We start from the raw sequence: 26,499 nt of genomic DNA, 5'->3' as shown, positions 1-26,499 counted from the left end.
AGAACTTCAGAAAGACCCCAAACCAACAAGTTCTGGCCTGGGACCTTCCAGGTCGATGGCATCAGCTTCTCAAGAGTGTCTTCCTGTTAAAGCACATCCCACCTCCAGCCCTCTGGAGCACTCTGAGCAGAGGTGATGGACTTGGTAGCAATTCCATGCCAGTTAGATAAGGGCAGCATTTCCCAGTTAGGTGGTGTCTCTCCAAAGAGTCTGTCAGCCCAGGGTGTCTGTTAGGCTGTGACACTGATTAGGCTGTAGGCAAGTTGGATGGGAATGCTGGGCATGTCCTGGTGGCCTGGACAGGGAATACCTGGCTCTATTAATGTCTCCACAGTCTGTCTTTACACTGGAAAAGGTGCTGCCTGGTGCTTCATTTATCATAACACATGGCACATCCCCACACAGGGGCTTACTGCTCAGCACTGCAGCCCTGAGAACTGCACAAGTATGAGCAGCCAGGGGTGGCCAGTGTTTTGACACATTTTTCAGTCAGAACATCAATTCAATTCAGAAGGAAAAAAGAAAGAAAGGTATTTTATCAGGGCATGACATCTCAGCCACGTCCTCACGCAGGCAGGATGAAAGGATGATGTACCACAGCAGGCACCCAGGGCTGGCCGAGCCTGCACCTACAGATTACTCAATGATTTACCTAACTCCCAATATCTCCAAGGAAATATTTGCAGTGGAAGTCACCAGAAACAAGACCTTGTTTGTTTTGCTCCCCACCAATTATTTTGGATGTCCCAAATGACATCACCTGCCTTTTTTCCTGCTGTGAAGCTCTATATATGAAGATCCTGGATCCCCTTGATCTTCACAAGACAGGGACATTGGCTGGAGAGAGAGCTTGGTCAGGTAAGAGCAAACTTATTCCTCAAAAAGTGTGCCCCTTGCTTCTGCCTCTGCAAACCCTCAGTGTTCCTTTGGGAGTGTTGGCCTTTTAACAAAAATTGTTATTCTTGCCTGCTGCCTGCCTGAATTCTGCTGTGAGAAGTAAATGGTGCCTTTCAGTGCAAGTTTCTCCAGAAGAGATGTGCGTGTTTATTGGATTTGCAGTCCTTGCAGAAGAAAGGGTATTTCAGGGTTTTCATGAACAATTATCACTTCAATTATCTTTGGTATAACTCGATTATCTGCCATAGATTTCTAGCTAAGGTGAATTAGACCTCTCACACTTGTTTTGATCCCTTTTTGATGAGTTATTTACATTTAAATGGATTTGGAGCAATGAAGTTCATTTTGGTTCTTTAAAAAAGAAAAATAAGCTACTTCAAGTTGTAGGTACCACAGAGATATTTCAATGACACTGAAATGTTAAAGTTTACTTTCTCTTTCTTACAATTCTATCAGGTGTTTCCTGCAGAGGGAAGCCTCAGAATCTGATGTTTCTGCAGAAATCATGACATTCTCCCTGGAGGTTCTCTCCTTGCTCGATATGTTCGTGTATTTGTATTCTGTAGATGTTGTTGCACTTCTTCTAGAGACAATCATGTTGTCAGAAATGTCTTGTTTTCCCCTTCTGTGGCATGCAGGATGTGTTTCTTGGAGAAATCCCCATCCAGGATGGTTGAGTCCCAGATCACACAGCTCAGTCAGGCCATTGCTCACCAGCACTGGGGGTCACAGCAGGAGCATCCCAGCAACGCTTTGCTCTCCCCTTGGCTGCTCTGGCCATCGGTCTTTGGAGTAACTGGGGTTGGCACTCTGGTTCCTTCTGCAGGAAAGAGCCACCAGGAGGGTCACTGTCCATCATCACCAGTGTGATGAGGAGGCAGGAGAGATGCCAGCAGCCTCCTCCCCGATTTTGCCTTCCCTGACAGGAGTTCCTTCTTTCTCCCTTCCTCCTTTCTCCTCCCTCCCTTCTCTTTCGTCTCTCCATGGGCTGGTGCTCGCTCTCCCAGCACTGCACTCATGGCAATCACTTCCCACAGCTATCAGGACCAAAGATGTCGGTGTTGTGGACTGTTGTCCTGCTCAACAGCCTGCTGATCCCTTCACAAGGATTTATTATCCCATTGTCAGTTGCCAGACCAGATACGAATGGTAAGTGTATGTAAGAGACAGGATTTATCCTTCTTTTGAGGCCAGTTCTGCTCTTTTTGTCTCTTAATCATACTCAGAAAATCCGAAGCTGGTGCAGATCTGCCCAGCAGTAGTGGCAATGCAAGTAATTTGCATTTATAAAGCATTTTGGGAATGGCACTTCAGTTACTTTACAGAGGCTGGTGCCACCACCTCTTTTGTATGAAGAGGGAGAGGGGAGGGAAGAGCCAGGCTGGCACACCTTGTGTAGCTCACAGTGACCTCTGATTCTGTTCTTCAGGTTTTAAAGATTCACCAGCCAAAGATGTTCCCCAGAGAGCTTCAGGTGGTCTCCTTGGTGGCAATCTGCTTGGCAGTCTCCTTGGAAAAAAAGGCCTTGTTGGAGGTCTCCTTGGTGAAAATGGTCCTGTAGGCAATCTCCTTGGAGAAAAAGGCCTTGTTGGAGGTCTCCTTGGTGAAAATGGTCCTGTAGGCAATCTCCTTGGAGAAAAAGGCCTTGTTGGAGGTCTCCTTGGTGAAAATGGTCCTGTAGGGAATCTTCTTGGAGAAAAAGGCCTTGTTGGAGGTCTCCTTGGTGAAAATGGTCCTGTAGGGAATCTTCTTGGAGAAAAAGGACTTGTTGGAGGCCTCCTTGGTGAAAATGGTCCTGTAGGCAATCTCCTTGGAGAAAAAGGCCTTGTTGGAGGTCTCCTTGGTGAAAATGGTCCCGTAGGGAGTCTCCTTGGAGAAAAAGGACTTGTTGGAGGTCTCCTTGGTGGAGATGGTCTCCTTGGTGGTCTCCTTGGACAAAACGGTGCTGTTGGCGGTCTCCTGGGTGGAAATGGTCTTCTTGGTGGAGAGAGTCTCCTAGGTGGCCTCCTTGGCCAAGATGGTGTAGTTAGTGGCCTCCTTGGCCAAGATGGCATCCTGGGTGGCATCCTTGGCAAAGGTGGTGTCGTTGATGGTCTCCTTGGCAAAGATGGCCTTATTGATACTCTCCTTGACACCGTCCTTGAGCTTCTCATTGGCAAGAACGGTCTCCTCGGCAAAAACGGTCTCGTTGGCAGCCTTCTGGGTAAAAATGGTGAAGAACTCATAGGGTGAGTGCAAGTGGGAGATGGTGACCCTGAGCAGCCTGGTGTGTCTGAGCCATGCTGGGGAAAGGCTGTTCTGGAGCCTGCACACGCAGGGCTCCCTCTGTCCCTCCTCTCCTGGGGTGGGTTCATAAATGGGGGCTCATCTGTTGGGAGTTTCTGCCTCTGCCTGGCATCCCAGAGTGCCTTGTATGTGCCACAAGCTGCTCCTGGCTGGTGGGGATGCCTGATGAGACCCAGGGGGAAGAGGACCCCAAAAGCACAGCTGCAGTGCTGGGGCTGAGGGGACAGGGCTGTGCAAATGTGCTGTTCACTGCCTTTTTCCTTGTTGCAACCATCCAGACTGAGAATTGTGAACAACACCCTCCCCAAAATCAGTCTGCGCTCCCTGCCAGGCTTTGGGCACCAGGTGGACTTCCAGACGCAGCTGCTGGTAGAGAGCAGGTAGGGCATGTCCATCAGGGGAGGGCTTGGGGCAGGGGGGCACCATGTCTCTGGAAAGAAGATGGTCAGCAAGTGTCCTGAGCTGCCTGCTGTGCTTCCCCTGGGCAGCGTGCCGGGCCAGCCGCTCTGCCAGCTGGTGGAGGTGGATGCGACCATCCTGGTCCGGGACACGTGGATGGCTCCCCAGAACGCTCTGAACTGCAAGATTGTTGACATAAACACCCGTGTGAGGTAGGAATCAGGTGTGAGGGAACATCTGTGTGAGTGGGTGGCCCATGGCCAGCCCGTGGCTTTTGGGACACCTTGGTGCTGTTGGTCATTGGTGGCAGCAGCTTTCTGCCTGGTGCCTTGAAGGTGATCCAGCTGTCGGGCTCAGAGGGGAACTGTTGACCTTTTTCTAAAATTTTGGCTAAGAAAAGAACATTTCTGCATGTGGGGAACCTGGCACTGGGCAGGATTCAGAGGGCTTGGGAATGGTAATACTTCAGCACTGAGTAAGGACAATGCAAGTGAGGTCTCACATTTCTCTTGCTTGAAGTCCCCTTACTTTCCAGCATTAATCTTTGTCACTTGCCATCTCCTATTTTCCTGTTACCAGACCCAGAGTGCCAGTTCTGGAAGAGCCTTTGAAACGCCTGCTCAGCAATACCCTGAAGGATCTGGTGAGTCTGCAGAGCCACCTTTATGCCCAGTGCCGGGTGGGCCGGCAGCACTTTGGGCAGGGCAGGCAGGAGGCCAGGCTGCCCCATGGATGTGGATATTTGCACAGCTGTGAGCTCAGTGGGGCGGTCAGCCTCTCCTCCTGCTGAAAGGCAGCACCAGCACCTGCGCCAGGCTCTGCTGGCAAACAGATTTCTGAGCCAGGCACTGGTTTAGCAGCCACTAACCCAGGTGAGACCCACGCTGGCTCAGAGGGGCGCTCACCCGCACAATTCTGAGTCCTGTGTGATGGGATGTGCCCCCCAGCACTGCCTGCAGCAGCCCTGCCCACATGTGCAGCCCAGCAGGGCGCCCTGTCCCTGGCTGTGTTCGTGCCACGTCACCCACTGGTGCAGCGGGTCCCAGGACCCTCTCACTCCCCTCTGCTTCCCCAGGGCTGCAACATCATCAACGCCAAGCTCAAGGTGTTGAGCTCCCTGCTGGGCTCCAGGAACCGTAAGTTGACACCTCCTGTTCCCATCCTCCCTGTCATATCCTGCCCTTAGCATTGCTTGGCTTTTTACGTTAGGTAAATACAAATATTTTAGTAATTTTCTAAAACCACAGCTCCCAGCTCAAACCCAACATTCAGTTTCCCTGCCCCAGCAGCAGCAGCAGCCAGCTCATCCAGCAGAAAGCCACCACAGGAATGGTTGCTTTTAGAAACAACACTTTTGCTGCAAAGTGTTGTTTTCTAGTGGCTTTTCTAGCTGGGAACGCTGTGAGTGGGAGCTGCTGATGGTTCCAGTAACTCCTGGGACCATGGGATTTGGCAGAATCCCCTGCCATTACGGATGAAGAGCTTTCTTCCCTGTGTTCACAGAGGTGCTCCCACTCGGGGCCCTGGGGGACCTGCCCTCCTTCTCCATCCTCAGTGGTGATGCCATCCAGATAGATCTGAACGTAAGTGCCACTGTGTTCCCTGGTCCCAGAACCTTTGACTTTGATTCATTGGAACATGGTGGATGTTTATCAAAGGCTACTCACATTTCAGCTGCCTTCAGGCACTGTTCACAGGAAGGTTCTGATGAGTCTGCTCCAGCCACATCCCTGCTATTGCCACTGCTGGGTCTTTTCTTTATTTTTTGCTTGTTAATCCTTGATGGTGGCATGATCAAGAGTGGCTTGATGCTACTTAATTAAGCATAATTGTAGCACTCTCATAGTTTTTAATCAGAAAAGTTTAATTTCATACAGGAGCAGCAGTCACTGCTTCCAGGCATGTTCTGTTTATAAGTGGTTTGTCAAAGTTTGGTAATTGACGGGGACCAGAATCATGCATAAAATATCAGCAATGTGTCTTTCCAATCAGAATACGTGGCAGTGTTTCAGTGGGGAAGGTGTAGCAGATGCAGCCCTTGCCTGTGCCAGAGCAGCCTGGAGCAGCCCTGTCATCATTTAACTCAGACAAACCTCCTGGGAGGCTCTCCCCGAGGTGCACAGGCAGGCAGGGTGCCCAGTGCGGCCTCTGAGCCCCACCAACGCCCCTCCCTGCTGTGTCCCCTGCAGCTCCTCGCTGAGAATGGCAGGGATGGCGCGATGCCCCCCAGGCAGGCACTGCCCCTCAGTGCCAGCCTGCAGCTGGCCACCGGCCGCCGGCCCCGGCTCAGCCTCTCCCAGGACACGCTCAGCGCCCTGCTGGAGCAGGGCCAGGGCCAGGCCGCCCTCAACCTCAGCATCACCAGCTTGACGGGGAGCAATTCCCCTCTGCAAGGCCAGGTCAGTGTCCTGCTTGCCCCTGGGTGACCCAAGGGTGCCCACCTTTGCCTGCTGTGTTTGTGGGTCCAGCTGGGCCCAGTGCAGGCTTTGCCCAGCCCCTCCCGGGCAGCGATGTCACCGGTGCTGTTCCCACAGGTCCCCCAGAGCAGCTCGCTGACCGTGTCTGCCCTTTTCCCATTCATCCCCCAGGTCAGTCACCTTCTCCATTGCATTGATTCCAGCCCCTCACTCACCCCACCCCTGCCCTGACCTCCTCTGTTCCTGCAGCTCAGCCGGGCCCTCCCTGGCTCCCTGCCGCTGGAGCTGCATGTCCGAGTAAGGGATGAGCCAGTGGTGACTGTGAGGGATGGAAGGGCCACTGTCACCCTCAGAGCCACTATTGATGTCACCAGCCCTGCCCTGCAGACCCCCCAGGGGCTCCTGTTCTCCGTTGATGTGGTGAGTGAGCTCCTGGGGGATGAGATGCCTGTAACAGGGCACTGGCTGAGGCTGGATCACTGCTGGCATCCCCTTGGCTTGCCCTACCCTTGGCCCTGCAGCGTTTGTACTTTTGTATTTACTGCATCATCAAAGCGGTGATGCCCAGTCCTTTAAACAAGCTCATAACCAAGCACAAAGTGTAAGTGAAATGTTTCAGGAATAACACAAAATAAAGACAGGAAGGCAAACCCTGGGGAGAGAGATACATGATGCCATCTGTCACAAAAATGTGGCTCCTCGGCACAGACAAGTGTTTTTTCACAGAATGGGTAATTTACAAATACACTTTTCAGTCTTGGGAGCTGTACAGGGGAATAACCTCATTTCTTTCATTGTTCCATTTCCAGGACATCGTTCTGAACATCAGCCCATCAGTCTCTGATGGCAATCTGCAAACCTCCCTGGCTCTTGACAGGTAGAGCCAGCTCTGCGGGTGGGGGGGCTCTGCCTGGGGACAAATGGGGCTGGTGGGGGACAGTGATGTAGACACAGTAAAGATGTCAAGGGCTGCTGGAACCTTCCTGCTTCCTCCCAGCCCCAACCTCCAACCAACTGCGTGGTTGACGTGATGAGAGAATTGTAAAAAACTTGTTCTAATTTTAAAATCCTGCATCTTTATGGGGGTGAGAAAACTTCCAGACCAAGAAAAGGGCCTGGAGGAGGCTGCACCAACACACCCCAACTCTTCCTTGTTTTTATCTTTTGTAGCATCAACCTGACACGGTTCCCCCAAAGCCTTGATGCTGCCAGTGTAAGTGCATGCACTGGGTGGAGGTGCTGCAGTGAGTGATGCAATGGCCAGAGGCTCTGTGTGAGGGAGGAAATCCACAAGCTAATTCTTCACTTTTCATCCTTCTGCCTCTCTTGACAGAGGCCAATTTCCCTCTGCCCTGCAGATCCCCTGTGCCCTACAGCAGTGACACTTGGGTGTATCTCCTCACTTGGGGGGGCTGGAATGGGGGAGGAATAATTAAAAAGAAATTACCCAAAGAGCATACCCACCCTCAGTCCTGGGAGTGTTTCACTGAAGGAAGCTTCCTAGTTCTTGTATTTGATAGCAAACTGAGTAGAACTCAACTGATCACCCTGGCATGGCCCCACAACCATTGCTCTGACACATCCTCTTCCCTGCAGGCCTCCTCGCTGGCAGAGTGGCTCAAGAAGGTCCTCACAGCTGTATATGTACCTTCTGTTCAAGGTATGGGGGTCAGGGTCCCCTCTCATCTCAGATTCAGCTGGATTTGGGGCTCTCCCCTCCCCTTGCTGCCTTCATTCCGGATCTCATCCCTGCGGTGAGATTCTTACACCCGTTTTTGCAGATGCCTTGCGTGTGTCAGTCCCACTGCCCAACGTCCTCAACACCAACCTCAGGAACGCTGAAGTTGCCATCACTGATGTAAGGATTGAGTTTTCCCACTGTGCTGTGTCCTGGGAGAGGGAATGTGCCCACCCAGGCCTGGGACATGCAGATCCCACAGCCCCACACCACCCTGGCCAACCTCATTTCCCATGGGCTGCTCTCAGTTTCCCTCTGCTGGTTTTCCACAGGAAAACCTCACCTGGGATACAGCAAAAAGCTGGTGAAAGTCTGAACGAGAAAACTGAGTAGTTTTTGTTCTACTTCTTCCAGGAGGACGAGTTTTCTGGCCAGAGCACTCTGGGAAGATCCTGCTCGGGGGGAACCTCGATGCTGCTCCCTTTCTGAGGCAGCACATGCCCCCCAAGCCCTGCTCTGCTCCACTCTCTCCCTCTTCCTTTCTTTCCAGTGCTGCTCTGTGCTGTGGCTGTGGCCTGAGCAGGACAGGCAGCAGCCTCTGGCCAGCATCATGTGAGAAACCTGCTTGGCTGGTGGATGTTTGGGGGTTCCTGTGGCCACTTTTAAGATCCACAGCCAGGAGGCAGAGCTCTTAGGCACATAGGCTGCTCTCATATTGCTCTTTCAATAAAATCTCTCACTGTCACAGTATTTTCTTCTCTGAATATTTATTTATATGAGTTTCTGGCTCCCCACAGCTGTTTGCCTGCTCTGTGCCCCTGTGCCACATGGCCCACAGATGGGTGGGGAGGCTGTGCCTTCAGAGGACAAACTGGGACCTAAAGAGAGCATTTCTGGAGCTCAGCCTGTGGCACCAGGTGTGCAACAGCCTCTCAGAGGGGCACTGGGTTGGGAGCACGTGGGTGCCCTGGTGCAGCCCATCTCTCCTGCCTGGCTGGTGGGGGCAGAGGAGAGTTTGCAGTGCAGTGCTGGCACAGCTCTTGCTGATCTCTCCCTCTCCTTTGGAGCCCTTTGGAGCAGCTCCTGCTGGCAGCAGGTCCCACATGGAGCCTGCTGGTGCTGGTTGTGCAAGGCTCTGCACAGATAACGTGAGCACACAACCCATGGGGATTTATTTAGGTGTGTATTATCCCCTTGTTGTGTAAGACACACCAGGCTGTCAAAAAAAGCACATTTGATCTGACAAAGGAATTAAGTGTTGAGGACACCAGAACAAAGGTGCCCTTATGGGCAGGAGTGGCCATGGAGGTGTCCCAGCACAGGGGTTTTTTGGAGGAAACACCATCTGCTGGGAAGGAGCTGGCAGCTGCAGCATGGGTGGGACAAGCCTCAGGAGCCACTTCTCGAGGTTCCTTGAGCAGTGAAAGAGACAAAAATCTCTTGGTACTATTCCAAAGCCTCCCCACACACTTGCTGGGAACTTAAAAAATTCCCCCTGCTGTGGTAACCTGTGTGTGCCAGCACCTGGGCAGGTGCCAGCAGGGATTTCTGTGGAAGAAGCTGATTTCCCAGCGTTTTCTTTCAGGTGAGTGCAGCCTCACGTGCTGCAGCCACAGGGTCCCACACACCTTTTCCTTCCCTTTTGCCCTGGGCTCTTGGGAACAGTGCTGCTTGACACTGGCAGTCCAGTAACCTGCTGCTCAATGCCTTTCCCTGGTTTACAAGTCATAATTTATAGTGGAATATATGAAACTCACAAATGGTGCTCCAACACCCTCAATCCACTAGCCAGCTTTGGAAATTCAAGCACTTTTCCACTTTTCCTGCAGCATCCTCACCACAGAAGGATCTGCTGTGTGGGTTAAAGCAGAGGTGCCCATAGACCAGCATAAGGTCTCACTTTAGGAGGAGCTGAGCAAAGCCTTGAAATTCAGGATAAGGCCAGGTAAATAAAAGGAGTTCAAAAAATGATGAAAGGTACTGTGAGCCTGGGGGGACAGAGCCTCTTTTTTACCCCCAAACCTTATGATGTACTCCAGTGAGCCAAGAAAAAACATGGGAATAAATACAACAATAGTAGGAATGAAGTGAGTAATTCCAGTTTATATGTAGTGACTATATTTAGTGACTATCAGAAAATAGGTCATTATAGCAAAATGAAAACCCTTTTCTGAAAATTCATTCATTTAACATGAAAGTACAAGGAGGTTTTGTGTAGTGCTATCCTTTTGAGGTTCTGGTTATTTTTATCATTATAAGGTTAAAACTGGGCCATTTTAATAAGAAAAGCCAGTGTGAGTCACTGATACAATTTCAGCCTTAATTTGCACAACTCACCTGAGGGTGAGGTGGGCTGAGGTTGGGCTGTAAAGGAGTTAAGTGAAGGAGCAAAGTGAAGGAGTGAAGTAAAGGAGTAAAGTGAAGGAGTGAAGTAAAGGAGCAAAGTGAAGGAGTAAAGTAAAGGAGTAAAGTGAAGGAGTGAAGTAAAGGAGCAAAGTGAAGGAGTGAAGGGGTTTTGAGTGATGGTGGGTCACCAGTGCCACTCTGGAAGACAGGGACCACTGGGGGTCCCTTGGGATTGACATCCTCATTCCAGCACCATGACCAGCCAGGAAAGGCAGGGGAATTGCACAGGGAAGGAGAACAGCACGATGCCTGTGAGCAAACCTCCCCCTCCAAGCTGCGTCGGGAGTAGTTTTGTTTTAAATGTAATTAAAATTTCAACTGGCCAGGCTCTCGAAAGAGGAAAGCTCTGGCAGCGCCGCAGGTTTGCGGGGCAGAGGAGGCTCCTGAGGCTGCAGGGAAGGGCAGAGCAGCGGCAGTGCCGGAGCCTTTGCCCGTAGAGGGTGCACGAACTGCGCTCTGCGAGCCGCGCTCCCGCCTCAGCCAGCGCTCGGCTGCGCTTGGATGCTCGGCAGAAGCGGAAGAAAAAACAAGGCAAAAGAACCAAGCCTCTGATAAAACTGGATAGTAACTTAAAGAGGAAAATAAATGAGAAAATTCGGTGTCTTTTGGCATTTCTGGTCTGACTGGCCTTTGATTCCCCCAACCCCGGTGGAGCCCAGCTGTGCTTAGAGCTGTCACCCGCAGTGTCCCTCTTGCTGGGGCTGCTGCTGTGGCTGTTTGATGGCATTAAAATCAGACTCCTGGGAGGGTGAGTGATGGAGGTGTCCCCTGCTGGCGTGAGCCACCTCACCATCAAGTTCTGCCAGCCCCAACCCACGCCCTGCAAATGTACCAGGGCATTTCCCTGCTGCAGCCCTGCCTCCCACCGTGCCCGCAGGTGACAGCCACTCACTAACCATGTCCCAGGGCCAGTGCTGCTGGTCCCTGTGCACCCCTCACACACCCACAGGGAGTGGTGTGCTGTCCCAGAGGTCTCAGGGCACAATTCTGTCCCGTGTGCCGCATCCAGAGGTTATTTTAATGGACAAGGCACCAGGGTCTTCTGAGACGTGAGCACGTAGTGGAGGAACCACTCAGCCTGAGATTTTCTCTGCTCATTTGAGGAGACTATACACCAGCAGATAAAAGGCAGCAATAAATTTCCCATCGGCTATTTTGGGATGCAAATTACAGTTATCTCATGCAAAATCCAAGCAGAAACGATTCACTCTGCTGCTGCAATTGCCTTGCTCCGGGAGGTCTGTGCTCCACGCTATTCACAGGGAATTGTTTAACAAGACCCATTTACTTTGCAGCAGGTTGTTTTCATGGTGCTCCTTTATTTTTCCACAGCCTGCTCCCAATTGTGGATAATTTATTGGCAAGTGTCCTGAACAGACTTCTCCCTAATCTGGTAAGTCGGAAAAAGAAAACATTCTGGGAAGGAGGAATGAGTGTGAAAAGATGTGGTGCAGCTCCCTGTGGCATCACTGGTGCCTGCAGCAGGAGCAGAACCACTGTCCCAGGGCTGCTGCATGCACCCAGTACCTTGGGATCAGTGGGAGACACATTCCATGTCTCCATCAGCTTGGGAGAAGCTTCTCCTTCCTTCCCAATGTGAGGTCCGCCCAAATGCTGAGAGTTCCTAATGATGTCCTGGACTGTGCAATGAACTCATGGAGTCTCTCCTCCTCCTGAAAGCCCCAGGGTGTTTCTAGCCATCCTCTGGGCTCCTGGTTCTCCTCCTTTCTCTGAGGAAGGTGCCCAGGGCCAGATCCAGAGCAGGGCCACCATTCCAAGTGCCCAGCGCTCCCATGCCCAGGGAAAGCCTGGCAGAGCAAAGCAGGGCTGTGTGTCCTTCTCGGGCTCTGAATGTGGGTTCTCACCATCCTTCCCCAACTCTTGCAGCTCTGCCCAGTGCTCAGCATTGCCCTGGGACTCGTCAGTGACCAGCTGGGACTCGTGTCCTGTGAGCACACAGTGGGTCCCACGCCTTGTCCTGCCTGTGCCGTGTGTCACCCACCCCAGCTGAGGGAGGACTGGGACTCCTTTCCCTCCTCTGCTCCACCCTGGCCCCACATCTGCCAGGAGCAGGGGTGCACAGGAGCTCCCTGCCCAGAGCCCCCTTGAAAGCCAGGCTCTCTCTTCTGGATGAAAAGGAGCTTCAGGTAGGGAGGGGGATTTGCAGCCGAGCCCAACAAGGAATTGCTGATCCTTTCCTCTCCCCCAGCACTGGTGCCCCTAGATTTGCTGGGCAGCATCCAGTACACCCTGTCCAGCCTTTCCCTGGTAACTGGCCAGTTATCAAGGTGGACTTGAATGTGAGTCCTGCATCTTCTCCTTCCATCTGTGCACAGGGCTTGGGATATTTCCCTTAGCTCCATCAAGGTCTCCTTCAGCCATGTGCAGCTGGGCAGGGGGCTGTGGAAGCTGGCAGAGCTCCTGGCTTCATGCCTTGCTCTCACCTCTGTCATGGGAGAGCACAGCAGGGTTTGGGTTTCACAAACTTCTGGAGAAGGAAGTGTCACGGGCCCTGACCGGGTGAGGCCGTGCGTGCAGCCCTTCCACAGCAAGGGAGCGTGAAGCTGACCGTAAAGGCAAATATTGCAAACATTTGGACCTGTGATTCCTTCCCCTGTGACTCCAGACTGTCATTGGGTGTGTGGCTGGAGCCAGAGACTGTCCCCAAACCCCCACAGGCCCCCATGCCACCCCTGCCACCCACAGTGGACACCACCTCCTCCCACTGGGCCTCCTGATGAACTTCAGCTGAGATACAGCTGTGCTGCAGGAACTCAGGATCAGACTGTCCTGGAGAGCAGCACTGTGCAATTGCTGCATCAGTGAGCAACCTACTCTGCAGCTCCTGGTCACTGTTTGTGCTCCCACCAGCAGAAACTTTTCATTTTTGGGTGTTGCCAGATTCTCAAGGCATACCCTGATCCAGCTCAGAGCTGCAGCAGAGGTGATGGTGATCCACCCAGATGATGGTGATCCACCCAGGTGATGTGCCTCTGCCTTCTGAATAACACGTGTATGAAGGAACAACCCATGCAGAAATTCCTTCCATAATTTCCCCTCACCACAGGGCAGTTTCCCCACAGGTGGAAAGCCCAGTTTCCCTGGGCTGCAGCCTGGTCAGAGGCTGGAGGAGCCACCCCAGCCCTGACCTCTTTGTTTGACCACAGGACAGCTTGAGGAGACAGGGGCTGCACACAGAGGGGATGGAGGTTGGGGCTGAGACCTGGGGAGAAGTTCAGCAGTGCCCCCTGTCCTGTGGCATTGTGCTGGGCTGGTTTGTGTCCCATGGGTGTGCTGGGAGAGGGGCTCTCCTCCCCAGGCTGCTGAAAATTGACTTCACTTGCCTGAGGATCCTGAGTGTCTCTCCACACCCAACATGGCACAGCAGCAGCTTGGTGTTATCCCTGTAAATGCTGCATCCTGCCTGCATTCTTGAGCAGGAGGAGGACACGTGTGTTTTCCATGGAACATTGTGTTTCCAACTCTTTTGTGGGTGCTCGGAAGGGTGTGGGTGTACTTTGCATTCTTGTGCTCAGGTTCAATAAAGTCCAGCCCTCTCTGCAGCCACAGCAGGTGCTCAAGCCTGTGGGGGTGGCCAGCTCTGGTGAAAGCCCTGGGCTCAGGGCAGACCTCAGGGGCAAGGGCTGCAGTTCCCTTTGTCCACCCCCAGCTCAGGGGGTGCAGAGCCCTGCCAGCAAATGCTGTGTCAGACCCAAACATGTCAGACTCTTCAGGGCCCAGGCCCAAAGCTGTGGGATGTCTTGATTGTGTTGGGCACCCATCACACCCTCACCTGCCCTGGGCTTTGTCCTGGGAGTACTTAGGGACCAGGGGGGAAATCACCCAGCAATGCCCATGAACTCTGCATGAACCACATGAAACTTCTGCAAATTTAAGGCTCTAAAGCCACCCATTGCTCCTGGGGTGAGAGGGAGTAGCTGGGACAGCTGCAGCATCTCTGCTTTTGAGACTGTCCTGCCCTGGTCTAGCCCAGATCCACCCTGAAACACACCTGGAACATCAGAATCAGGTTTTTCTGTCATCTTTGATGCTCCTTTTCCTTTCCCCTCTATTTATTTCCCTGTTTTCTTTTATCTGGTGTCTCTCAAGCCTCCTTTAAACTGTGGAGCTCTTCCTTGGACGCAGAGCCAGCTCCTACTTGGCTGGCTCTCCTCTGGGGCACAGACAGTTTTCTCAGAGCAGACCGTGCACCACAAAGCCACACTCTCCTTCATTTGTTTTGCAATTTGTGAGGTTTCTGTATGTAATTAGCTCATTGGGAGCTAATTGCTCACCTCTCACTGTCCTTGGACTCATTCTGCTCCATTTGATGGTGCAGAGCTGTCCTGAGCCAGCCCTGGGACACTCCCCAGAGCAGGTGGGCACCATACCCAGGGTGAGGGTGAGCTGCTGGGCTGGCTGGATGCTGCTGGCCACAGCAAGGTGTGGTGTTCAGGCTGCTGCAGGGGTCACATTTCACAGCCAGCAACAGGGAGCTGTCCCTGCTCCATCCTTTCCCTGGCTTTCCTCATTCCTGCAGCTCGGGTATATAAAAGCAGCTCCCAGCAGCCGTGGCCATGGGCAGCTCCACCTCGACATCAAAGGGTCCAGGTAAGTGGCACTGAAGGACCGTGGCCACCGTGCCAGCTCCATCAGGCAACCTACAGCACAGAATAACTCAGCCTGAAAAGCAGGAATTTTAATGATGCTTTCCTTTGATTTCTGTAGCAGCATTTAATCATTTATGAAAATTAATTTTTAAAGCTAGCAGAGCTCTTGCTTGTTAAATTCCACGTTTATTCCCGTTGTTGTTAAGTTTGTGATAATGACTAAGCTGGCAGAAAGGACTGGGAGTTTTTTCATGATCTTGGTGACCAGAATTCAGAGCAATTTTCAGCTCTCCAGACCTCATCTCAGCTGGTGTAAAATAAGTGTTTATCTGCAAAGCCAGACGTGCCTTTTGCATGTGCAAGATGCTTGGCTCACTGAAATGTGCATGACCGAGGAGCAGCACCCTGGCAGATATTGTTAATAACTGCAGAGATAGGTGCCTGCATGGTCACGTATTCTCTAAGAGCTCTTCTAAGAGCCCTGACATCCATTCTGGTACCCTTTTGCAATGCTGCACACGTCTTTCAGAGCCCCTCCAACAAATCCCACTGATTTTATTTGACATGATTTTCAATAGAAGCTGCTCGAGCTTCTCTCCTTCTCCCCTGTTCAATAATCACAGCTACAGGAGCTGTGCATCATTACGTGCTGATCAAAGGGAAAATGTAAAAGACAGTCGAGTGAATTAAAGTCTAATTTAATTGTGCCGAGAACTGTCATAGAGGGGTTTTTTTAAAGTATCTGGAAGAGATAAAGAAGTTGTTCAGTCTGACCTAAATAATGTTATTTCTCAGTGCTGAACCTCTGCAATCTGCACCCTGTACATTGTTTTTCTCAGAAGGGACAAGCTGAGGTGTCTGTTCAGGACACGAGCTGTCCAGGAAAATGCTCCTAGAGCTGGGACCCCTGGCAGTGCTGCAGAGAGACCATTTTCTCATTTCTTTGCAAACACTTTTCCATGCATAAACAAACACTCCCCAGCCTGCGCTGTCACCCTGAGAAGCCCAGCTCAGGCAGGAACAGAAGGTCCTTGAAGGTACTTTCTTTTGGCTGGGGGTAGATCAAACACAGGGAAAACAGACTCTTTTCACAGCTTGAGTGGAACAAGATGAGAAAAACAAACAACCTGCCCACAGGAAAGTGAGTCTGATTCTGGCCATGCTTTGAGCTTTAATAACACAGGGTGCTCTTCACAGCAGGCAGAAGGACACGACTGTGACACTCGTCATTTTTTATTTGGCTGTGCCCCTGTGAGTGCTCCTCTTTCAGGGCCATTTCAGAGTGGTTGGAAGCCATCCGTCTCTCTCAGTACAAGGTCCTCCTTCCTCATCTCCATCCCTCTTCCTCTCTTAAAATGGCATTTTCACTTCCCTGCAGTGTCAGGCACCCAGCTCTGCATGGGGGGAGCACAGTCAGGCGTGGAGACATCGATGCTCTGGAGCAGTGTGGCACTGGGCTCCCACTGCTCCCCAATAACCAGAAGTGGGAAAAGGGGGCTGCAGGTCAGGGCTGACCTCCTGGGATAGAGGGCATGGTGTCTGGAGGGCACGTCCAGGAGGAAGCTCCCCACCAGCCCAGGGCAGTGCACATGAAGGATGGAGAGCTGCACCAGAGCCCAGGCTGTCAACACCCATGTGAAAGTGGTGCTTGGGCTGATGTGAGTCCTCCCACAGGTGCTGTGCCAGGACATGCCACCCTTCTGCTGTCTCATCTTTCTCGGGGCCCTCCTGTCCCCCTCCCAGGGCCTCCTCAACCTGCTGAGCCCAGCACAACCCAGCGGTGGTGAGTTCAGATATTTTCTGTGTTTCCAGGGGAGAGTCACAACACAGTCCTGTGCCATTTTGGGCTCATGGCATGTCCCTCTGCTCATCAGGGATCTGCCTCCTGGCAGGCCCATCTCCATGAGGAACCCAGCTTTGTTCAAGGATGCTCAGGGCTCCCTGTGAGCACCCTGAGGTGGCCAAACCAACCTTCCCTGTCAATGAAATCCTCCCAAGAGTGGAAGGGAAGTCCAGGCAGTCGCTGGGACTCTCTTGGTGCAGGCCTGCTTGGCACTGGTCTCATTGGTGGAAAAAGTGGATTGCCTGGCACAGGTGCTCTTGGTGAAGGAGGGCTGCTTGGCACAGGCCTCCTGGGCAAAGGAAGTCCAAGTGGAGCAGAAAGTGGAGGTCCCCTTGGTGCAGGAACTGAACCCAGTGGAGCTGGAGTCCTTGGCACAGGCCTCCTAGGTAAGAAAGTTTGGCAAAGGAAAGGTTTGGGACCCTAACCCTAGGTAGAGCAGTAAAAGCACTCTTGATCTAAGGCTGGTTCCAAGGAGAAAGCTGTGGAGGCAGCCATGTTGTGGCTGTTTTGTGTTCCCCTTGGGATGCCTACTGCAGCTGCAGTGTAGCTGGAACTCTGGGCTTTGTGGTTTTCAGAACACTAACCCTAGGTGTAACCCTAACCCCAGGAGGAGCAGTAAAAGCAGCTTTGAGGAGGGTGTCTGGGTGGTAAAGGACAGAATAGTAAGGAAGTTCTGTCTGTTGCAGGAGGACAGCCTGGCAGCAGTGGGCTGCTTGGCACAGGCATCCTTGGTGGGAAAGGCCTTGGAACAGGACTCCAGGGTGAAGGACTCGGCACAGGACTCCTTGGTGGAGAAGCACTTGGCACAGGACTCCTTGGTGGAGAAGGAGTTGGCACAGGAATCCTTGGTGGGAAAGGCCTTGCAACAGGCCTCCTTGGTGGGGAGGGACTTGGCAATGGCCTCCTTGGCAATGGCCTCCTTGGCAATAACAGCCTTCTTGGAGAGACAGGTCTGCTTGGCACAGGGCTTCTTGGAAAAGGAGGTGTCCTAGGCAATGGAAGTCTGCTTGGACTCGATGGTCTTCTGGGTGAAGCAGGAGGACTGCTGGGTGCAGCAGGAGGGCTGCTGGGTGGTGGAGCCCCCCAGAAGATGACACGCTACGCCTGGTGAGTCAGGAGCCCCGTGGTGGGGCTCACTGCAGGGTGGCCCATGATATCCAGGGGATCAGACCCTCCCTCTCATACAAACCACCAGTCCTAGGCTCACAGCTCACAGGAGAATCTGCGACAGGGGAAATTCCAACCAGAAATGGGAAAAGTCTTACCTGTGGGAGTGGTGTGACACTGCCATGGGCAATACAGCAGGTGAGGCAATCTCCACCCATGGAGATGGCTGAGACTCAGGAGGACAGAGCCTTGAGAAACCTGACCATGCTTTGAGATTGGCTGTTTGCAGAGTGGGAATTGGTCCTTCCTCACCTTCACTTTTACATGGGAATATCCACAGGTCAAACAAGGAGCAGGAAGAGATGGGACTGTAGGATCTGCTCCTGCTGATCCTGCCATCTCAAGGTGGGTTTGCCTTGGTGTCAACCCCCAGGCTGAAGGTGCTGAACCTCGAGAACGCCCGAGTGTCGTGGAAGGTTCTTCGTGGGACTGAGCTTGTGCTGAACCTGTACTCGAAGCTGGTGCTCCGCTTCCCAGGGTGAGTGAGGCCAGACAGTGAGGCCATGGGCACCTGAGTGTGCTGGGGAGGATGGGACATTCCTGAGCGCTGGACAAACACCAAGCAACAGGCTGGTGAGGAAAGCTGTGCTGCTGACTCTCCCTGGAAGCATTTCCAGCTGTCCTTACTCCACAGACGCTCACCATCCGTGGAAGTGTTAATAAACATGTGGATATGGCTCTGGAGGACATGGTTTAGTGAACATGGCAGTGGTGCTGGGTTTATAATTGGCTTCTTGATCTTAGAGGGAAATTCCAACCTGAACAATTCTATGGTTCTGTGATCTGCTACAGGAGAAGGAGCCTGAGAGAAGTCCCAGAACTGAAGCACTGTCCCAGCTGAGGCTCTGCTTGCAGCTCCACCACAGGCATTGGTCTCCGGTGCTGCTTTGGCTTCCTCCATAACCTTCAATGCCACTTCCTCTTTTCCAGGATTTTTCAGTTTCTGAGTGGATCCTCAGTAGAAGCAAACATCACATCACACATTGCCCTGACCCAGGACTCCCCTGGTGACCTTAAGCTGGTGATTAAGGATTGCAGCAACCTCCTTGGCAGCTTCAGCGTCAGCCTGAGGAAGGGGTGAGCGTGGGGGTCAGCGGGGGCAGAGGGGCAGAACTTCAGTCTCAAATCTGGGCACGGATTGACAGCATAACAAGCAGATTTTGGGATTCAGATAACAAAGTCCTGAGCACCTGTAATTCCTGCTGAAGCCTGGGGGAGCTCTGGGCTTGCAGCATCTCTTATCAGAGAAGAGGAGGGGGCTCCTCTACAGAGGAGCTCAGTTTTTTCTTGACGTCAAGTCCTGGGTTTTGACAACTTCCCTGGTAATTTTTGTCTGTCTTTTCCCTCCCCAGCTTCCTCACCAATCTGGTGAGCAGCTTGCTGAACAAGTCTCTTAAGTCCCTTGTCCCTGCACTGGTGAGTGTCTGAATATTCTTTGCTGTGAAGCTGCATTTCAGCTGCAGCCAGTGCTCCTGCCAGAACTGCCTGGTAGATTTATACATGCACACACAGAATCACAGAACAGTTTGGATTGGAAAGGACCTCAAAGGTTAGTTAGTTCCAATCCCCCTGCCCTTGGCAGGGACAATATCTATTATATATATATCTATTATATATATATAAAGATATATATAAATACATAAATATATATATATACATATATACATATATATATATATATAAAATATATGTAGACACACACATACATACACAATATACATTTGTGCATGCACAGATATGTATATTGGGCTGCACATATATATATATGCCTGCAGCCCATAAGTGAGTTACACAAAATTGCTGATCTTCCTTAGAGTCAAAATTTATTTGTTTAGAGTAATTTCAATTTCATCATGTGATGTTATGGGGTAATTTATACTCAGCTGCTCCCTGTGGGGATAAACAGAAGCAGCAGCTCAGTTTAGAGCAAAGTGGCCTTTTAGAGGATCTTTTACCTTGTTCAGTAGAACCTGTGCCATTTTGAGAAGGGGGCTGAACAAATCATATAGCTCTTTTTCCATGGGAGAATTATGCTCTAGGATGAAACCAGGATGTTTGTCCCATCCTGATTTAAACCTGTGAAACTCAAGTGGTGCTGGGGAATGCGCTGCTGCACCCGCAGTGCTCTCACCAAGACTGTGCCACTCTTTGCCATTGCAGCTCTGCCCATTAGTGAACATGTGGGTCAGCATCATCAACATTAATCTGCAATTCCTCAACCGTAAGTCATTACATTTCCTTTCCTATATTAAGTTTTAGAATGACCCTGGGGGTTTGTGTGTCTGGCCACCTCCACAGGCAGCAGGTGTCCTCAGGAGAGCTGGAGCTGTGCAAGCAGGGCTCTCTGCATGGAGCAGGAGCAGCTTTTCTCTGCTGGCAAAGCTGCTGTGGGTGGCACAGTCCTGGCTCACCACCACTGCCAGACACTACAGTCCTGCTCTTCTTACAGGTGTTTTTCTAACCAGGGCTAGACCCAAGCTGCTGCCAAGAGCTGGCTATGCCAGGACCCCCAGATGCAGCCCCACAGAGCCAGAGGGTTTCCCCTCCCCAGCTCTGTTTATGTCAAACCTCACACACAATTGCTGCTTCACTGAAAGCAGATCTGTTCCCCCCAACATGTCCTTTATGATGGGATCTGCACCTGTGAGCTCCAGGGTAGCAGCTTTCATGGGAGCCTTTGAACCCCAGGGAGTTTGAGATCTACAGGAAGGAGAAGGAGTTTTTCCTCCTTGCTGGGTAGGACAGTGCTCTCCCAGCCTCTGCCAGATGCTCTGGGTGGGCACAGGGCTCCAGCAGGCTCAGTGACCCACAGACAGCTCTGCCCAGCCCTGATGGCCTCTCCCCAGGTGTCATCTCCTTTGGGCTTCTGGGGAAAATCTTCTCTGCCTTCTCCAAACTGCCAGTGACATCTGGGCACTATGTGGAGCTGGATCTGCAGGTAGAGCCATGTCCCATCCCATTTTCCATCCCATGTCCCCACACTGCTGCCCTCCCTCCACATTCCCATGCTCTAACACCCCCTTGTTCTTTGCAGAATTCCCCATTCCCAAGCACCTTCATCGACTGGCTCCTTCAGAGTAAGTCCAGCCCCAGGGCTGCCATGGGGATCCCCACGGGTGTGTGTGAGCCAGAACAGGGCAGCTGAAATGGGGGACACAGTCCTGGGGAGAGGCCAAGAGTGGGGAGAGCTCTCATGGCTCTGGGGGGCATCTCTAAACAGTCCCACAGAGCACTTGTACCTCACAGGGCACTGCAGTGCTGGGGGTGTTGGGGTCCCTGGTCCTCAGAGATGGCCCCCAGCTCAGATGTGAGCAGCTTTGCTCCTGTGCAGTGGCAGGTCTGGAATACAGTAGCAAGAGAAAGTCTGTGCACTCCTACTTGTGCCCTGCACAGCCCTGGAAAAGTCACTTCACCTCTTATAAAAGGATTTAATAATATTTGCTTAATAAGAGTGAATAATGGTCCTCAGGATGCTGCGAGGATTAATTAATATTTGCAGAGGTGATTGGAAGAGCTTTCAGCTTCATATGCATGGAAAGTTAATATATAGGGAAGGGAAGGAAGAGTTGGAAGTCTTCCCAGCTTCCCCAGAGCCGTATTCCTGAGGGCACTAAATCATCTCTGCCCATAAAGCTGGGCCCTCTCAGGCCACTGGTACAGCAGGCACTGCTGAGCCCGTTCCCGTGCTGGGGGACACCAGGGGACTGCCAGGCTTTGGGCACCTGGAGAAGGGAGTGCACTGACCTGGGTGTGTCTCCCCCAGCTGCAGGTGTCAATCCCGGGATCAATCCATAGCTGCAGGACCGGCAGAGCCCTGGGTAAGGAGCATTGGCTGGCTGGGACCTGGCTCAGAGCTCTGCTGCCAGCTGTGCCGGTGCCAGAACCTGGCCTGGGTGAGAAGAGTCCTGCCCCTGCTGCCTGCTACTGGGAGGTGACAGGGGGAGCACAGGGCTGCCTAAAATCTCCACTCTGGTATCCCTCCAGGTTGCCCCTGCAGGTGATTGCCCAGGAAGAGGAGGGAAGGGAGGAAAACAACTCAGTAGGTGGAGAATAGACATAAAAATGGAGAAACCCGGCCAAGAAAAGACTCTTTCTTCTGTTCTACATTTCAGCCTTCTCAGATTTTGGTGTCTCTGTCCAGCCTAGAGTTATCTGTGCCAATGATATTCTGTGCCAATAATGATAAGTCAGTAATTAGCCATATTGATAATTAGCTATGTCAGTGATCAGCCATGTTGATGACACTGTCCCTCCTGGCTGTCATGGCCACAAACCACTTGTCATGGCACTCACTGATGAGGGGATGACCTTGATCCCTTGGTTTTCCCTCACACCCATCCCAGCTTCACTTGGGCTGGGGTTTAGGCCAGGTAATGGCTCAGCACAGAGGGAACATTCCAGGTGCTGGATGCAGACAGTCAGGCAGGGGGGTTTGGTCCCCTCAGGAATTTCAGAGACTGCACCAACTGCCCAAATCTTCTGAGAAAGGAAGAGAGAAAAGGGACGAATTCAATGAGCTGTAAACACATTGTCTTTGCTCTCCTTCTGCTTCTTGATTGGCTTTCCATTTCAAAAGGGATTTTTGCTGTTTCCAGTGATTTCATACTGTTAAAAAGAGGCAAAAAAAGCCCCCAGCCTAATCCAGGCGCACACTCAGCCTATTTGTTCCCAAACAGCAACGCTTTGAACTGATCAGAGTGAATGCTATCCTGCCTTGTAATCTCCAAGTGGATTTGGACGTGCTGCATTGTGGGTGAGGTGGATTTGAGGCAGATTCACACCCTTCTGTTACTCCTTACAATAAAAATGATTTTTCTTCATCTGCATTCAGCACGTGACTTGGTTCCTTTCCAAACTGCCAAAGGATTTTTGCATTTGCAAGGGTTTTGTTATTTATCTCTCCCATCAGCTACAGGAGTAACTCACATGTGAGGAATATTGAATAGGTGAGTCTTCTGGAAAGGTGGGGAACCACAGGGGCTGCAGCTCCAGAGCCAGGCCTAAGGGAAACCCAAACCCTGCCCAGGCTGCTGGACCCCCACTCTCACAGCTTAAAGTAGCTACAGAAACATGGTCAATGTGGCAAATAAATATTCCCCTCATTTGTATTTATGCAGATTTATTCTGCCCCTGTCCCTGAGCTGCTGGTTCTTTTAGTGTGTATTCCTGCTCCTGCCTGTTGCCAGTGAGCTGGGGGCTGTTTGACATGAACAAACACATCCCTGGGGCTCCAGGGAGACAGCTGCCCCCTAGGCTGGGGTTGGGACCCCCGGGGAGGGCAGTGGCAGTGGCAGAGCTTGCTCCTGGCTGCACTGGCATCAAACCTCATGCCAGGCTGGCAGTGCCACAGCCCTGGAGCTGAATGGCTGCATGGTGAGAGGGGCCAGGGGCAGATGCCCAAGCCCTGCAGCCTCCAGACCCACTGGCACAGCACTGTGTGCCACCAACCATTTCCAAGTGTCCACATTGGCTCTGTTGGGCATTCCTGGTGGGCAGCACCCACACCCTTCTCTGCCTCTGCCCAGCATGGGTCCCTCTGGTCCTGCCCAGGGCCCCAGAGCCCCATCCAACAGGCACAGGGGAATTCTGCTGCTGTTAGCTGAGAGTTTGCAGCCAGCACCCTCCTGGTACCACACTGCCAGGGCCAGGGCTCCTGCTCACATCTTCTGAGGGGCAAAATGTTCCCCTGAAAACCCTGGAGGTTCTTGCTGCTCTTTTCCCAAGGTAAAGGTGTGGCTGATGTGTCACCAGTGCCACAGGACCACAGCCCAGCCTCTCCTGCTGCTCCTTCAGTCCCTTTACCTCACCATTGTGAGCAAACCATACCCTGAGCAGCCAACGCCACCCCTGCCCTGCCAATTAATGGCAGAGGTAACAATGCCAATGAGATGTGGGCACAGCCAGAACACCTCACTCTGGCTGCAGCAACACCCACACCTGGGGGCTCAGGGAATGGCTCTTGGTGCTGAGGATCTGTGTGTGTGCTTAGTGCACAAAGATGAAGGGCAGATGCTGGGTGTCCTTTGATGACAGTGGCAGAGCTCTGTCACACGAGGACAGGATGGGTGGCAGCCTTTGGCCCGAGCTATTGAATCTGTAACACCTCATTGGGCACCTTCAGTTTCCAGTTCCTAAGGAAACAGAAGGAGGAGGGTGAAGGAGGCTCACTTGCTGTGAATGATTGCAAAAAGAGGTGTAAATATTTCCTCAGCAACCCTAGAGCCAAAATGCCAAACGCCAAACCTCTCCTGGTGGCATGGTGCCATCAGGCTGGGTCCCACCTCTGCTGCCCCCGAGGCAGGGTTGGGCAGCCCCTGGGGGACAGCAGCAGCACCTGCACTGCTCTGACCCCACCAATATTAATGAAAACAGTGCCATGGGGGATGTCCCCACTGCTGGCACCACCCAGCCCCAGGGTGCCAGGACAGGTGACTCTGGAACAGCTCAGATCCTCGCCAGCTCTGGCTTCACGGGCACTGATGGGGTTTTTCCTGAGGTTCCTCTCACCCTACTGGGTTGCCCTGTGGAGTCTGATCTGAGCCTCTCCCAGGCTTCTGCACCCAATGATGCCTGTGTGCTGTGCAGAGCACCCCAGGGGTACTGTCAGCATTGCCACTGCTCTACTGGCTGCTGAGCGTGGCATAGGGAAAGCTTTGCCACCAACAGGATCAGGGCTTTTCAAAACGGAGTTTGGATAAGAAACTGTGGGAAGAATCTTCCCTTTAATGAAATGTCAGAATGTTTCCCATTTTTAAAGGAAAGCTGGTTGTGGAATTGCCTCCTGTTTGGTTCTGATAGCTTCAACCAAAGCCTCCTACTATTATTTTTTAAACTTCCTGTAGTTAAATTACAGAAAGATGACACAAAAAAAAAAAAAAAAAAAAAAAAGAAAAAGAGAAGGAACAGATTAAAAGACACTAAATAACCCAAAGAGAAGGGAGCAAATTGTTTAGTTTCAAAACCCCATAATCAGCCTGACCAAAAGTGAATCTCATTTCTGTTCCCATCACTGTCCTCATGGATGCAGGAAGGGGAGGAGGACAATCCTTTCTGCCTGTTCATTTTCATAGCAGTGTGTTGAATATTAATCACTCTCAGACCCTCTGCTGGAGGCACTGCTGCAAATTGCCTATCCTGCAGCCACTCTGTAATTCCTACATGGGAGCCACAGCTGGGGCAGGCGAGGGATCTCACAATGACCTCGCTCTGTAAGTGGCAAACACACCCCCAGCAGTGTCCCTGAACACCCTGACAGCTCCATTAGACATGCCACTGTGCATCAGGCTGTTGTCATCCCTGGGCTTGCTCTCCAGGAATTAGACACCTTTCTGCTCCTCCTTAATGCAAGAAGTCGATGTAGGGCAGTGAGGTTGAGATTTGGGTGTTTTCAACACTGATGGACTTTGCTTTTGACACCCTTGAAGACATAATGAGAAAGCCCCAAGCCTTGTCCTTGTGCTGACAGCCCTGCCTGTCCCCAGGCTGGCCACCCTGCCTGTCCCCAGGCTGGCAGCACTCCAGCTCCACATTCCTGGTGGCAGTGGCAGCTGCCCCAGACTGGCTGCTGGGGAAAATGGCTCGGGCCCAGCAAGAACAGGGACCCTGGGCAGGGACCCCCTTGAAATAATGTGAAATAATTCCCTTTCACATTTCCTGGTGGAAGTTCTGCTGAAGGGGAAGAGCCCCTGCCAGGCACACAAAGCACAGAAAGCAGTCCTCTGTTTTTCACAGATACAGCTGTCCAAATGAATTGCAGCACCTTCGCCTCACGGGAGGCATTTTAATTACTCTATTGACTCGTGCTCCTGAGAGCCCCAGGCGTGTCAGAGCTCAGGCTGGGATCAGAGGGATGCAGAGAGACAGGGAGGGAATGCATGACCACCCCTGAGAGCGCAGTGCTGCCCCACTGCTGCCCCATCACAGTCCCAGTGCTCTGCCCTGCACACCAAGTGGTGCTGGGCCATTCCACGCTGTCTCTGACCAGCATCAGACCATCTTCATGTCTCTGATCTGTGTCTGACTGTTAAATAACTCAGCAGCAGGAGAAAAAAATACTTGAAAAAAATATCTGGAAGATATAGAGCCATTAATGAAAAACATCAGAAAATAGATATCAAGTAATGACACCGCGATGAGAGCTTATTAATAGGAAAGGCTAAAGATAAAACTAATTTAAACCTGATGAGACAAGACATCTCATCTTCAGGAGAATGAGAAGTCAATAGTTGTCTGTCAGCAAAGGAAATAAATTGCTCACAAGGGAGGAGGGAAAGCTGCAGGACTGCTGGGCCCCAGAGAGCAGCAGTGCCTGTGACAGACTGTGAGATACCCTCTGAATTCACAAACCCCACAGCTCGGAGCTGCCACTCACCACCTCTGTCATTGCCATGCAGGTCACAGCCCAGGAGTGCTCCAGGGAGGCACACAGACATGGAGGGAGGCTGGGGACACACAATGCCAACCTGGGGGGGCTGCAGAGCAGCCTGGGGCTGGTCTGGGGTGCACCAAGCAACGGCAATGGAGAGCTCCTTGCATTTCCAATGGCAATGGAGAGCTCCTTGCATTTCCAGCACAGCACAGAGTTCACCATCGGCTGCAGAGGAGCCTGCAGGAGCAGCTATACCTGCCCTGCCAGAGCCCAACCACTGCCAGTTTCAGAAAGGAGTGAACTGTAGAACTGGTTTTAGAAGTGGAAAACAGTTTTGAAAGCTCTTTATGTTGCATTAAATCCCAGAGCTCTGTGCAAAGAGCTGGCTTCAGAAATGGTGATGAAAAACTGCTGAAGGAAAACTCGCA

General features: G+C 52.0%; 3 protein-coding genes and 1 long non-coding RNA gene across 4 annotated transcripts; all 4 read left to right on the top strand.

Moving 5' to 3' along the window:
* The first annotated feature begins 1,949 nt into the window (after positions 1-1,949).
* LOC143695428 (uncharacterized) lies at positions 1,950-5,524 on the top strand. Its single transcript, XM_077187536.1, has 8 exons — positions 1,950-2,046; positions 2,327-2,977; positions 3,461-3,563; positions 3,672-3,794; positions 4,162-4,225; positions 4,658-4,718; positions 5,086-5,165; positions 5,513-5,524. Exons 1-8 carry the CDS (start codon positions 1,950-1,952, stop codon positions 5,522-5,524), a joined length of 1,191 nt encoding a protein of 396 aa, XP_077043651.1.
* A 919-nt stretch (positions 5,525-6,443) lies between these two features.
* LOC143695427 (BPI fold-containing family B member 3-like) lies at positions 6,444-8,408 on the top strand. Its single transcript, XM_077187535.1, has 6 exons — positions 6,444-6,449; positions 6,809-6,876; positions 7,170-7,212; positions 7,596-7,659; positions 7,781-7,857; positions 8,092-8,408. The coding sequence occupies exons 1-6, from the start codon at positions 6,444-6,446 to the stop codon at positions 8,164-8,166; spliced, it is 333 nt and encodes a 110-aa protein (XP_077043650.1). The 3' UTR covers positions 8,167-8,408.
* Positions 8,409-17,513: 9,105 nt separating this feature from the next.
* On the top strand, positions 17,514-20,508 carry LOC143695426 (BPI fold-containing family B member 4-like). Its single transcript, XM_077187533.1, has 6 exons — positions 17,514-17,643; positions 18,077-18,181; positions 18,634-18,780; positions 19,056-19,119; positions 19,864-19,924; positions 20,489-20,508. Exons 1-6 carry the CDS (start codon positions 17,627-17,629, stop codon positions 20,506-20,508), a joined length of 414 nt encoding a protein of 137 aa, XP_077043648.1. The 5' UTR covers positions 17,514-17,626.
* Positions 20,509-20,554: 46 nt separating this feature from the next.
* On the top strand, positions 20,555-22,472 carry LOC143695421 (uncharacterized). The gene is made up of 4 exons (XR_013184583.1): positions 20,555-20,641; positions 20,738-20,780; positions 21,467-21,521; positions 21,688-22,472. It is a non-coding gene; the product is annotated as an uncharacterized LOC143695421 (long non-coding RNA).
* Positions 22,473-26,499: the final 4,027 nt, after the last annotated feature.

Source organism: Agelaius phoeniceus, chromosome 17 (assembly GCF_051311805.1).
Source record: "Agelaius phoeniceus isolate bAgePho1 chromosome 17, bAgePho1.hap1, whole genome shotgun sequence".
Classification (NCBI taxonomy): Eukaryota; Metazoa; Chordata; class Aves; order Passeriformes; family Icteridae; genus Agelaius; species Agelaius phoeniceus.
This window is presented reverse-complemented; position numbering and strand designations above follow the sequence as displayed.

Excerpts from the sequence above, each read along its gene's own strand:
- LOC143695426 (XM_077187533.1), top strand. Across the intron at positions 18,182-18,633 it reads CTGGTGCTCCGCTTCCCAGG|GATTTTTCAGTTTCTGAGTG; the intron begins GTGAGTGAGGCC and ends CCTCTTTTCCAG. Across the intron at positions 19,925-20,488 it reads TAATCTGCAATTCCTCAACC|GGCTCCAGCAGGCTCAGTGA; the intron begins GTAAGTCATTAC and ends GGGTGGGCACAG.
- LOC143695428 (XM_077187536.1), top strand. The coding sequence starts at position 1,950 with ATGTCGGTGTTGTGGACTGTTGTCCTGCTCAACAGCCTGCTGATCCCT. Across the intron at positions 2,978-3,460 it reads TGGCATCCTTGGCAAAGGTG|GACTGAGAATTGTGAACAAC; the intron begins GTGTCGTTGATG and ends TGCAACCATCCA. Across the intron at positions 3,564-3,671 it reads CAGCTGCTGGTAGAGAGCAG|CGTGCCGGGCCAGCCGCTCT; the intron begins GTAGGGCATGTC and ends TCCCCTGGGCAG.
- LOC143695427 (XM_077187535.1), top strand. Across the intron at positions 6,877-7,169 it reads ACCTCCCTGGCTCTTGACAG|CATCAACCTGACACGGTTCC; the intron begins GTAGAGCCAGCT and ends TATCTTTTGTAG. Across the intron at positions 7,213-7,595 it reads AAAGCCTTGATGCTGCCAGT|GCCTCCTCGCTGGCAGAGTG; the intron begins GTAAGTGCATGC and ends TCTTCCCTGCAG.